The 13,359-nt window shown below is 35.7% G+C and overlaps 1 protein-coding gene and 1 long non-coding RNA gene across 8 annotated transcripts; one reads left to right on the forward strand and one right to left on the reverse strand.

Moving 5' to 3' along the window:
- Positions 1-435: 435 nt before the first annotated feature.
- LOC129870447 (uncharacterized) lies at positions 436-6,673 on the reverse strand. 2 transcript variants are annotated; one of them, XM_055945249.1, is made up of 10 exons: positions 6,035-6,673; positions 4,320-4,802; positions 4,053-4,210; positions 3,668-3,751; positions 3,526-3,578; positions 2,634-2,715; positions 2,211-2,318; positions 1,935-2,058; positions 1,674-1,759; positions 436-970 (listed from the first exon to the last, which is right to left on the reverse strand). In XM_055945249.1, exons 1-10 carry the CDS (start codon positions 6,399-6,401, stop codon positions 746-748), a joined length of 1,770 nt encoding a protein of 589 aa, XP_055801224.1. In that variant the 5' UTR covers positions 6,402-6,673; the 3' UTR covers positions 436-745. The 2 variants fall into 2 exon arrangements, with proteins under 2 accessions (XP_055801224.1, XP_055801223.1); XM_055945248.1 differs by having other exon boundaries at positions 1,674-1,768.
- A 780-nt stretch (positions 6,674-7,453) lies between these two features.
- On the forward strand, positions 7,454-11,668 carry LOC129870254 (uncharacterized). Of its 6 annotated transcripts, none has more exons than XR_008762061.1 (5): positions 7,454-8,729; positions 8,994-9,705; positions 10,257-10,702; positions 11,254-11,363; positions 11,444-11,668. It is a non-coding gene; the product is annotated as an uncharacterized LOC129870254 (long non-coding RNA). The 6 variants fall into 6 exon arrangements; XR_008762060.1 differs by having other exon boundaries at positions 7,454-8,038; XR_008762063.1 differs by having other exon boundaries at positions 7,454-7,813.
- The last annotated feature ends 1,691 nt before the right edge of the window (positions 11,669-13,359 follow it).

A 13,359-nucleotide genomic window follows, 5' to 3' on the forward strand; every position in this document is an offset into this window, starting at 1 on the left:
AATGAGTAGTTTTTTTAAAAAGAATTATTTTATTTGAACTGAGTCTCCGTTAATCATTGATTTCAAAAAGTTACAATCTGAGTCTGGAATAATGTATAGTTATTCAACTGGTATCAGTTATAATGGAGACAGCTTCACTCAGAATGAAGAACATATTGGAAGGTTAATAGGAGATGCCTTGGAGTGTGGATATGTAGATTAATGTCATAAGTGTGTTGAGAAGAGATTTTTAATTTTAATTTTTTAAAAGAAGTCCAAATTTCTCTCGTGTTAGGGTTGCAGAAACTTCATATTAGTTCAACAATTTTCAGAAACTATTTATAGTTGGCAGGAAAATTCTGAACTCAGACAAGAGTATACCTTTTACATCAGATCAAGAACTATTCAAAGAAGTACCAACTAAGAAACATTGTAGACATTTAGCACACATGAGAATATCATAATTTGAAAAGTGGTTAGTTGCAGATCAATCAGAAACACTAAATTTTGGATATACAGACTTGTCACTAAATCCTTCGTATTGTGTGGTATCAACATCTTGAATGTTCATTTTAGTAGCAGTGAACTAGTGGTGATAACAGAGGCTCGCTTAAGCAAAACTAGAACAGTGAAAATCTTGTGGTCATGTACAACAGCTTTAAAAGACAAAAATATAAAAAAGAGAAAGAAAAGTTCTCAATGTCATCGTCCATGGACTATTGTACTCGTTTGCTGGGATAATGGGGAAAATCCTTCATGCCTCTAATTATGACATTACTTTGTTAGATATCTTGATGTAATTTAGTAGTCTTCTGAGAGCCTTGCCACTGTCAATGGCTTCTCTGGCTCTATCAAAGGCTGCACTTATGTCTTGAGCTCCATCAGACCCAAGCAAATGGTCAACCATTCCGGCATTTAAGACAATTCTATCGTAGGTGGGACCTTTCTCACCACGTAAAGCTGCTAAACCCAACTCTATATTCCTTGCAACCTAAATAAATTCATAAAGGAACAGAGGATTAATCATCCTGATTCTCCTTGAGAACAGCAAAAAGATAAAAACCCGAGGAGGTAGCCTACAATTTGAGAGAGAAGCAATCAAGTAGAAACAATTACACCCATCTTCTTCACAGGAACTATGCTCATTTGAGAGAGTAGTAACCATGTTAAGACGATTAACCTCGTCTTCCCTTCCGAATAGAAATTTCAGATCCCAAACTAAGTAAATATGATATCGTACACATAATTAACTTCACAGAAGCAATGATCATTTATACTCTCTTACAATTGATATGCCACCAAGAGAGTAGTCCAATTTATCCAATGGCCAATAGCAATCAGTGTAACATGCAAAATGACAATTGAAAGCTAGCAGGTGTTTAGAAGTTCTGTCTGTTCATCTGTTTGGTAATTCACCAATTAAGTACCTTTCAGAACAGTATATCAATCTTAATAACTGATAGATCTTCAACATTTTTACACCACCTCTCAGTTTTTATTACTTAAAAATAGTCTATCACCATAATATTAACAAGTGAAAAGGAATAACTTGTCCACATTTTATGCCTTAAAGGTAAGCAGCAGGCTAAATAAGTATCACTTACTGATCTGACAAATTTTGATGCTAGCAAAGTACCATCGAAACTCGGGAACAGAAAAAACATATGAAAGAGATTAAGAGAGATGGAGCTTACAGATCTATCTGTTCTTGGAGTATCTGTGGATGCAAAGCCATAATCCCTAGCATTCACCTCAATATTGAAACTCTCACGTGATACACCTGCGACATCTTAATAGGCTTGAGCTTGCAGAAAAGATTTGTTAAAACAATCTTCCTCATTGTCTATTTTCTTTAGAATAGGTAAGCTGTTTCTATGTACTTGGAGAAGCAGGAATCTAGCAACTCAACATAGACTGTAAAGGATAAAATCGCTGGCAGTACGGTAAACACGTACCATCAACAGCACAAGAAGGTGCCAAATTCACTGAACGAAACCCTGAGCAATAATTCACAGGAAGTCCTTTTGACGCATTTGCTGACCGCAGCCTTGTCGTCATTGAAAGTGCACCTTCCTCACCCTAAAGATGCAAACATATACAGAGATTATATACAACTCATGAAATCAATGCCTCCACAAGTTTTCTCAGGTCAGAGATGATAATAGACAGTGGATGGTCCCCCCTCCCCAACCCCCCAACAAAAAAAAAAGATCTTTCAGGTTATGAAGTACCTTTACAACCAAACCAGCATGCACACCCCTTCTTCTCATAAGCATTAAAAGTGGTTCTTCATATCCTTCATGATAAAAACCAGCAACGATTGCTTCCTTTCCGCAAGCCTGAAGAGAAAATAGCACATTTCAACTGAAGACCAATTTGTTCAAGCTGCAAGGAGCTTCTGTTTTTTTAAGGTGAATATACACAAATGGGAGAAAATAAAAAGACATCTGAAAACCAGTAGCTTCTTTCTAAAGAACCTACATGTGATCGGGAGTAAATCGAATTAAATCATTAATTCATAGTTCTAAGCTAAGCTCGTCAGTCAACAGACAAGATAATAACATGGGCTACCTGAAATTTAGAAATTTAATTAAGCCGAGTTGGATGATTTTTTTGTATTTGGTACAACAGAAACAAACAGTACCATGACCTACCCGCACAATTTGTTGAACTTTCTCAGCTGTTGCCAGTGGTGGGCGTTTCTTTATATGTTCCCTTAACCCAATCAATGAATATCTGCAAGAATAATAACATGTCTCCCATCATGTCAGCTGGTTTTTATTATCATCCGAAGTTTAGCGCAGGTATTCATAAAGCAATAAGCTAAGAAACAACTTCTTTCTACGATTGAGCTATGCCTTAAATGAACATCTAGGATCTCTACGGAGGAAGGACAATGACTACGTGCTTAACGAATGTACATACTTCTATTTCTTTATTTTCATACGACATTCACGAATGTGGTAACTTTATTTCACAACATTGCTAGATATTAATGTTTAGTGCTTTATCCTTGCAGTCTTGCACCACAAAGAAACTTCCCTCCCGCCAAACAAACAAATAAATAAGAGCATGATCGAAGTGCTCAAATAGAAGACATAATGATGTCACAATGATCATTTAAGGAAGCCAAGAAACTAAAAAGTGAAGAAGAACCCGCAATGTAGGAGCCATGTTCAGATGGGAGCCGAAGTCAGAAAATACAAACTCAAATATTAAGAGCATAGAATATAGAGTGGGGGAGCGGAGGGGGGGGAGGAGTCCAACATGTCAAAGGGCTTTGGAACAGGCATACAGATTATTTCAAACAATCAGATACTAATACTATCAACCTACAACTTTAGAAGCCTTCGGAATCGGGAAGACCAGATTAAAAAATCTAAGCAAAAATATATCCTTTTTATTTTTAATTGACATCTACGGAAGTTGCTGGAAATTTAATTGAGGCGTTGTTTTTCTCTGTAAAAAGTGCAAAAGGAAAAAGAAAAAGATAAAAGCAAGGACAAAAAGGTAATCATTGGTTTCTGAGAGGTTGGATCTACGTACAAAGATGGGCGAGCCTCGCGCTGACTCACATAAGCAAAACCAACTTCATCATCCTGAATACAATTTGGATTACAAAGAAACTGCAACAGTTCATTTAAGTTTTAAGGCGAAAAAGGTATCAAGGACAGGGAGAATCATGAACCTCAAGAAGCTTTTTTGCTTGAGAGGGGGTTAAGTGTGTGTTGGCCCCCATAAACATCAGCATTTGCTCTTCAGTAATGCCTCCCTGGAATAAGCAAATGAGTTTTGAGTAGACCACTTGCTTCAAAAAAAATAGAAAGTACAAACTTGAACAGATGTGGAAATCCGTCTGCCAATATCAAGTCATAATATTCTCTGCAAATATAATTTTTCATTGGAAGGTAGCAGCAGGTGCCATTTCAAGTAAATATTTCCATTTTCCTCACATATTCATGTTTATTACTAATAAAATCTGCATCTCAGCATATACATCGGACACAAATTTCAGATTAAAATATAAGTAGTGGACATCATATTAGTTATTACAGCATATAGGCTCATATGACCTTTGGTGGCATCCAACCCACACCATGGAGCAAGCAAGATTCACCATAGCAGGATCTAACAGCAGCAACAAACAGTGTGCTTCTGAAGTAGCGGGTGTTTCCATCATAAGGCTCACCGTAGTGAGTCAATGAGTTTACATCAGCAACTGGTGCAGGGCCTAATAAGGAAGATTATAAGATTTAAGCAGATACTAATAAATGGAATTTAGCAAAAGGCATGTATCAAGCAAGAACCAATTTTTTAGATTAAAGGTAATAGTATATTACCAAGTTCATCATCAAATGCAAGGCAGTAGGCTTTCAACTCACGGTCTGTTTCCCGATTCATTCGTTGGCCTATCATAAATGCAGAAAGGAGTGACTCACTTACACTAGATGATCCCATTTCTTCTACTTTCAATGGAAGGACGTCTTTTAGAACACCTTGAACTTCCTCGTATCCAAGATGACCCCCAGCCAAAACTTCCCTGAGGGCGCCAACTAGTCTCATCTCGGCAGTACCATTTCCAACAAATTGGGGACCTATTGAACTGCCAATTCCCATTATTGAGCCTTCTGGATCAGCGATAAATATGGTATCTTCAGGCAGCACTCGAATTAATTGGGGCCAATAATGATTCATCGCACGCCTTTCCCCTTCACTCCATTGGGTTGGCTCAGGGAAAGCATTTGCACGAATTGTCATTGCAGTAAAAAATGCCCCAAGTTGTGCTTTTGATACTGGCTCTTCATCTTTGAGTTCTCCCTTTGCTGAAATCAAACACTATGGTACTGAGTATCTTCAGTGTTAATCGGGAAGTCTTACACAAATATATCCATATTAATGGCAAAGCAAGTCTTCCTCTGGTGATTGGGAAATCAGGCCTCAATAATTGTTGTGGTTTTGCTTAATTTAAATTACTTGACCTTTTCAATTTTATCTTCCGAAAGTCTTCTGCAATGATCCAAATCAAGCTACTTATGGCATGCAGATTTATGGAAGTGGACCAAAATCAGAACACCAGATGAACTAACCATCAATAACTATGAGCTACAATATGAACCCGAGTTATTTGATGCATACTTAGAGGGGATTGGTTAGACTGTTTCTACTTTCCTATTATTATTTTTTCTTGTTTCTTTTTGCATCGAGAGATGTAGATTAAAAATTAACTATGTGATCTCAGACTAGTTGGAGAATCTTCTACATCCAAATGTCTATTTATTCTAATACCACAATTTATAGGATTCTCGGGCAATCGAAGTGTTAAGAGTGACAACTATAGAAACCAACACTCAAATCCCAACAGAGGCAACACTAGGTAAAGGCTTCGCATTTGTCGCAACCTTTGTGGGTAGAGTTATCAAATAACTATCTAGTGGAAGGTGGTAACTACCTGGTAGAATAGTTGAGGTGTAAAGCAAGCCAACCTGTACACCATATAAATTATGTATCTACACGCGTGCATGTTTTTAGTATATTCTCTACCACTAGAGATTTTCGAAATCTCAAGTCCGTATATGTACATATAAATCTCTAACCAAAATAACTGACAGACATCAAAGCTAATGTTAGAGTAACAAGAACATCAAAGCAATAATCCTGACCAGTTTGTATTGCTATATGTGGTACCATTGCTCCGAGTGTTCTTAGCTAAGTTCTTCAGAGCAGCATGTGAACACAATGTAAGATTTTCTAGTTTTTGGTAAAATCACAATGCATCCAACTATTCCAATGTACAAGCAAGTCCTCAATGAGATGGTATTTAGTATTTACACAATGCAGACACTTAAAAAATCTAATTTATAGGTAGTTTTTTAAAAATAAACGTCGACTGATTAGCCGGAAAAAATGTTCACAAAGTGATTTGCTATAATAAGTGGCTAAATTACAATTATGTCATTGAAAAATTATATAACTTGAATCCTAAAACATATGACAGTACCAGAAAAGCTAAAAGAAATGAATATAAACAGAAAGAAGAAAGCCAAATGAGAAGAACCTGATCTAAGGATGGTGTCCAAGACCTTGAAGGCTTGTTCCTCATTGAGAGGCTTGGTTTGGGTTGGGCCAGTACAAACTTTGGTTTGAGCATCTAAAAGAGTCTGATTAGGCTTTGGAAACTCAGAATTTCGATAGGAAGTTGACAAAGCTGGATTCTTGATATCTGGTTCTTGAAGCCTCAGTTCCTCAATCGATGCCGAATCCAATAAAGCATTGATGGCAAAATAACTCCTCTTTCCTGCCCAATAATCAAAACGTTTGATGGGAATTCGGAGAGAATTTTGAACATTCCACAAGACTCTGGTATTTGTTGTAATGGGTAGTGGAGATATCAATGGGTCCACTGGATTCAACAAAGCTTTCATATCGAAATTGACACAAAAATAACTCTGTGGCACAAAGGTTCTGCGTTCCACCTTGATTGAGGGATGTGCTAAATTGGCTGATTATGAGATTGCGGAGACAAATCAATCACTGGGTAGGGAGAGTCGTGACGAGGGTGACCGCTTAGCTCGGAATACGTATGCACAAACATACAATATTACCACTATCTTGCAACTTGTCTACCTGCCTGCCTTCTCCGGCTTTCTTTCCTCTTTTCGAAAAGGGTCAAATTATCTAAAATTATCATTTCTTAACTACTTGAACATTTAACATTTTATTTAGGGTTAGTTTTAAATATATAAGTAATTAGTTTACGATGAATAAAATTATATTTTGTTTTTTTTTAATAAATAAAGTTATGTTTTATTTATATAAAAATAATTAAAAGTTATAAAACTTATACATTAGTCGTTAAGGACGGAACCACATTGTGGTTAAGGGTTCATTCGAATTATACTATTTATATATGGTTAAAATATTTTTTTTATGTATAAATAGCCCTTCAACTAATTCGTATATCTACTTTTTTAAATTTTGAACCCCCTTATTGAAAATCCTGACTCTGCCACTGATACTATATTTATTTATAGTAGTTAATGCCTCTTTCTTTCTGTACTATTCTATCATGACTTTCTCACTTTTGTTATTTCTTGTTTTCATCCTATTTTCGATATGTTTGTCCCTATCTGACCTTTTATCTTGTTTTCCTCACTTGAGCCGAGGGTCTTTCGAAAACAGTCGTCCTACCTTTTAAGGTGGGGGTTAGATCTGCGTATACTCTATCCTCCCCAGACCCCACATGGTGGAATTATACTGGATTTGTTATTATTGTTATTATTGTTGTTATATACATGAGTTATACCATAATTATATATTATGATACACTCAAAAAATTAAAAATAGCTCAATTATATATAAAATATATATTGACTATTTAATTTCGATCGACTTAAAATCACCTTTAAACTGTCTTAAATTCACAAACTTATATTTTAATGGAACAACTCTTTGAAACTGCAGGAAAACAATGTACACCTCGACAACAAATTACTCTATAGTATAAGCGGCTACAAGCTGCCTCCTGATGGTCAACATGCCTGCTTCATTCAGGGGTATTTTTGTCCTTCGACACACAGTTACACGCGGCGTTAATTGTGCTACTGCTTAATACTGGCCTTCTCACATGAAACCGCCATATCTTCGATGTCTTCTTCTCGGCAGTTGCTCTGCTTTTGGCGGTGATACTTAGATCTGGAGACGTGTTTCTTTGTTGAATCTTGATTGTTGGCCGAATTTATTTCTTTTTTGTGTCATTTAACGTCTTGGAATGTATGTATGTTCGGATTTGAGCTTCGTTTTTCTCCTGCATGATATATTCTTGTGTGTTTCAACTGTAAGTTTGTCTTTTCCTGTCTCATGTTTCTTCAAGCGGTGCTTTAACATATCTATATGTCTATCTGCATCTCAATTTAGAGGGTCTCACAGCTTTACCAGCAATTTCTTCCTCCTAATTTGTGATTTTCTGCTTTCAATTTGGGATCTCCTCCTTCGGATCGGTCTTTCGTTCGACCAAGATTTTGTTCGACCTTTTTTCTTGAGCTCTCAAGATATACACTTTGTGAGTTCTCTTTTACTTTGATTTGGAGTTTCCCCTCTCAGTTCGATATTGCCTCTTCCGCAGATTTCATTATTAGTATAATTTGATTTTTCCTTATTTCTATGGAATTTGATGGAATTTTCGTTTCTCCTGGGTTTACAGTTTTGACCTTTTGAAAAGGAAATCATAAATAACATGGAAACGGTTGTTTGTTGAGAAAATCATTTTGCTCCGCTTGAATTTTTTTATGAATATTTAAACGCTATACACATGCACTGAACTTTTAGCTTCAATTGTTAGTTTGCTTGAAATTTTATGCCCTTCCGTAATATTTTTAAGCACTTTCTCCAATAAATAGGTGGTAGAATTAAAGTTTGAATGACTATACTACTGAGGATGGATCTACAGTGATGGCTGCGGGTTGGCGGAACATAAATTTATATTTCTGTATCATAATATCTTCCAAGTTAATGCTCGGATATAGCTTCAGTTTCTAAAGAAGTGATTTTCCAGTAGACATAAATTAGAGATTTTTGCTTGCCTCCCTCCTTCCCATGTTTGTTTTGCTTCCAACGAGAGAAAAAAGAAAAGTGATAAACAGAGAGAGAGAGCTAATAAGAGTTCAATGATGTGAAGTGACAAAAGAAATGAGTATGTGCTTAGTTGGACACCGAGAAGTCATTTTTCCCCAATTCTCGCATATCTTTGTCAGGTTTGTTGCAAATTTTGAATCTTTATGTAGTATTTGAAATGGAGTTTTGTAAGTTTTGCTTAAATTTATGTCTTTTGTATTTTTGGTTCTGTTTTCTGATTTCGGATTTATCTGATTTTTGTGTCTTTTGGGTTGTTTTTGATCTGTTTCAAGTATTATTTTGTCCACAAAAAGAATTTTAAATTATCTATTTTTTCCAAATTTCAATCATTTGATGGAATTTTATGATTTGGTTTTGATGCATGTTGTATGTTGTTTGTGTAGTTGGTGCAGAGAGGAAAGGAAGGACTTTGGTGGTTAGATCTGATAGGCGTTTGAGCTATGGTTTGAATGAACGTCTAGGAAGAGCTGAACAATTAATTACTAATGCTATTGCAGTTAGTGTTCTTTTACTCTCTAATTACGATTTTCTGTTTATGCATGCATATAGTCTCTCCCTTTCAATTTGATTTGCTAGACAAATAAAAACAGGACAAATTTACCCAAGTTCATGCATTTCTTCTGTCACCTGAATGCAGGTTCTTCTGATGATTCTCTGGTAGTATGTTCTTTGCCATGTTGGCTTATCGATATGTTAATGTATATATTATTATTACTATATTATCATATAAAATTGTCTACGAGCAGGCTGCTGGTGGTTGACATGCGTGCTTCCTCACAGGGGAAAATTGGTCATTTTTTCGGTCATTCATTGCCTTCTATTGGCTCACTCAAGCGGTGGTTTGCAAATGAGTTACTTCTCGATTGTTCCTCCTCTACATTCTTCGTCTTCATCACTATATTTCTTTCTAATCTGCCTCACTGTATTTCTTTCTGAAATTATCGCCACTTTTATTTTACATCTTCAGTTATCTATTCAATTAAGAGCTTAAATTAGTTTAGTTCTGCTCGTGAAGGAGAGGATCAAGTATACGATGAAAGTGCTGACCAAGCTTCTTTCTTGATTGATCATAGAAACGAAATGGACGTATTTAATGTTTGCTCTCTCTAAACCTCATCAATCTTTTCATGTTGCTCCGTCACGAATTTGGTTATTAACGGCCTTTTCTTTGTGAAATTTGGCGTATTGTCATCATACTGACGTTTATTATGTGAAAAATAACACTTAGGTGGTTGCCTTGTCGTAAACTATTCACAAAAGGTCTATCTACTTTCTCTATTCACAAGGATAATGGTTTAGACATATTTCTGTGTGTTTTCTTATGTCTCTCCCTCATATTTTTTACAATGATTTCCTCCTTTGAAGGGTTGCGATTTTGTCGTCCCTGTCGTTAGCCTTCTGCTCGACCTTTTTTTGGCAGTTGATCTATCTGAATATATGCACCTCCTCATAGTTTGCATTTGCTTTACTATATTTTTTTATATGAGCTGTTATTAGAAGGAATTCTTTTTAACAACCTTACTTGAAAAATACAATAATGGAGACTTAATAGATGAAGATATGACGTTACGCTTGCTGCTAATTAATTTATCAAAGAATTGCTTGTGTTGTTTGCTTCAATTTGTTTTTGAATGTTATCACAACAGATTTAAAATCCAGAGTTCCGAAATATGTTTGGTCAGTGATAGATTGGATATGTATTGTCTCGCAAAAAAATGGTGCCTGCAAAAAGCCAAAACTCTTGTTGTTTTCTCAGGTATCAGAAGATAATTTTTTTCTTTTTTTTGGTCATTTTTTCGGTCATTCATTGCCTTCTATTGGCTCACTCAAGCGGTGGTTTGCAAATGAGTTACTTCTCGATTGTTCCTCCTCTACATTCTTCGTCTTCATCACTATATTTCTTTCTAATCTGCCTCACTGTATTTCTTTCTGAAATTATCGCCACTTTTATTTTACATCTTCAGTTATCTATTCAATTAAGAGCTTAAATTAGTTTAGTTCTGCTCGTGAAGGAGAGGATCAAGTATACGATGAAAGTGCTGACCAAGCTTCTTTCTTGATTGATCATAGAAACGAAATGGACGTATTTAATGTTTGCTCTCTCTAAACCTCATCAATCTTTTCATGTTGCTCCGTCACGAATTTGGTTATTAACGGCCTTTTCTTTGTGAAATTTGGCGTATTGTCATCATACTGACGTTTATTATGTGAAAAATAACACTTAGGTGGTTGCCTTGTCGTAAACTATTCACAAAAGGTCTATCTACTTTCTCTATTCACAAGGATAATGGTTTAGACATATTTCTGTGTGTTTTCTTATGTCTCTCCCTCATATTTTTTACAATGATTTCCTCCTTTGAAGGGTTGCGATTTTGTCGTCCCTGTCGTTAGCCTTCTGCTCGACCTTTTTTTGGCAGTTGATCTATCTGAATATATGCACCTCCTCATAGTTTGCATTTGCTTTACTATATTTTTTTATATGAGCTGTTATTAGAAGGAATTCTTTTTAACAACCTTACTTGAAAAATACAATAATGGAGACTTAATAGATGAAGATATGACGTTACGCTTGCTGCTAATTAATTTATCAAAGAATTGCTTGTGTTGTTTGCTTCAATTTGTTTTTGAATGTTATCACAACAGATTTAAAATCCAGAGTTCCGAAATATGTTTGGTCAGTGATAGATTGGATATGTATTGTCTCGCAAAAAAATGGTGCCTGCAAAAAGCCAAAACTCTTGTTGTTTTCTCAGGTATCAGAAGATAATTTTTTTCTTTTTTTTACGCATACCTCAACTCTATCATTCAATACATCTTTCATTTGTGTTTGTAGGTGTGATGTCTTTATTCATGCTTCAAGATCTTAAAATCTCTTTACATTCAAGATTTTGCATGAACAAGATATCTGATTTGCTCTCTGTCAAAGAGAGCTGCAATTTGAGCAAGTTCACTGAAAATTTGTATTCCCAGTAATTGAGCAACACAGAAAATATATTTAATATTTGTGGACATCTTGGGTGCAATAATATTTTAAAAGTTTTGTTTGATTCATACTCAATTCAAGCTCCCACATTTTAGCTTAAAGGGAAATACACACACATATAAGGACACTTTGATTTGCCAAAAGATATGAAAAACTTTACTCAACATGTTATCTCTTTCTTTTTCCCGTCAACTCTTACAAAGATGCCAGCCTATATATCAGAATATAATGTATCTTCACTTCACCTATTGTTGGGCGCTGATCTAGTAAGTATATGTAGACACACAAATTTTATTAGATTTAATTCATACAAAATTTGGATTAAATTCATATTTATTTGGATTGAAATAATTAATTTGGGCTTCACAAATGCATAAGTTCATTTTATTAATTTCAAGTCCAAAGTCCATTTCATCTTGAGACCCAAGCTCATGCCACGTGTCAAGATGACTTGGCATCCTAGTCAAGTTAAAGATCAAGAAGAAGATGCCACGTGTTTAAATAATGTGGCAAACCTGATCAAAGTTCAACAACCAATCAAAAAGTAACCTTATCAATATAGTATTTGTGATAAGCTTGAAAATTTACAAGAACCAATCAGAAGAAGGCAAAAGTGTTCATTCACACTTGGACTGCCTCCCTCCTACAACTATAAATAGGAGGGTTACATAATCTTCTAAGGACATTCTGCAAGCATTGGAGAAAAGCTACAACATTAACTACATAGTTCTTCGAAGGAGTGGTCAACGAAGTTCTTTCTGGAGATCGACTTGAAACAACAAAGCGTTTTTGACGTTTTCGGAGATCAAACACATCTCAAGGAAATCTACATCCTCTTGCATTTGAGAAATACGCTACTGCCGGCCCTTGAATTACGGAAACATATTAGGAGAGAAGAATCAAGAAAACAACGGAATTGTACTCACAAAGATTCATCAATAAAATTATTTTTTCTTTTATTTATTTTAATTGTAGTTAATTTTTAGTACCACAAAAATTTATTGCAAACAAATTTGGCACGCCCAGTGGGACCAATTCTGCTCTTCATCTCTTCCTCCTGTAAATCTAAGAACTACAAATTTAACTATTGCGATGGACTTTGAAAAAATCAATGATACTTCATGCAAGGACTCTACTACTACCACATCTATTGACCTTAGTCATGCTAGCCCCATCACTCGACGCAGATTCAAAATTAGTGGTTTGGATGGATTTGAACACTTCACTTCCTTGGATCTAGCAAGAAAGAGTAAATCACGGATGACGACTAAAACTGCGACTCCTGGGTTAACCTTGCGTCCATGTTGTTTGATGAACTCTCTCATACTGAATTCAACTTTAGTGAATCTGAGGGTTTAATGGATTCTCCATATCAAATGAAGGTTAACTCTTTGATGGCTGACTCAACTGACCTGGACGAGAAGTTTGCAATGATGTAACAAATCATTGAGGCTTTGAAGAAGTCCGTTGATGATAAAGATCTTCAAATCGCTCTTATGAATAAGATGGAGGCTTTCGCAGCTAGAGAGACGAGTCATTTCCCCACTTGTCCACCTAAATTTGTTCCACAACACAAGGATGCTGATGAGTCACTTGCTAGGTCCAAATTTCAAAAGGAGAAATAGTCTGCTTCAATTGCGGCGTTTTTCTATTCAACATTTGCAATACATGATATCCAACACCATTAGGGCTCAATATGGTGGAGCACCACAAAATTCGTTGTACTACACCAAGCCTTACACCAAAAGGATTGATTGTCCACCCAT

Source organism: Solanum dulcamara, chromosome 10 (assembly GCF_947179165.1).
Source record: "Solanum dulcamara chromosome 10, daSolDulc1.2, whole genome shotgun sequence".
Lineage (NCBI taxonomy): Eukaryota > Viridiplantae > Streptophyta > Magnoliopsida > Solanales > Solanaceae > Solanum > Solanum dulcamara.

Coding starts and splice junctions, on each gene's coding strand:
- LOC129870447 (XM_055945248.1), bottom strand. CDS start 6,401: ATGAAAGCTTTGTTGAATCCAGTGGACCCATTGATATCTCCACTACCC. Junction 3,579..3,667: donor AAGCAAAAAAGCTTCTTGAG/GTTCATGATTCT, acceptor AATTGTATTCAG/GATGATGAAGTTGGTTTTGC. Junction 1,769..1,934: donor ACCTTCTTGTGCTGTTGATG/GTACGTGTTTAC, acceptor AAGCCTATTAAG/ATGTCGCAGGTGTATCACGT.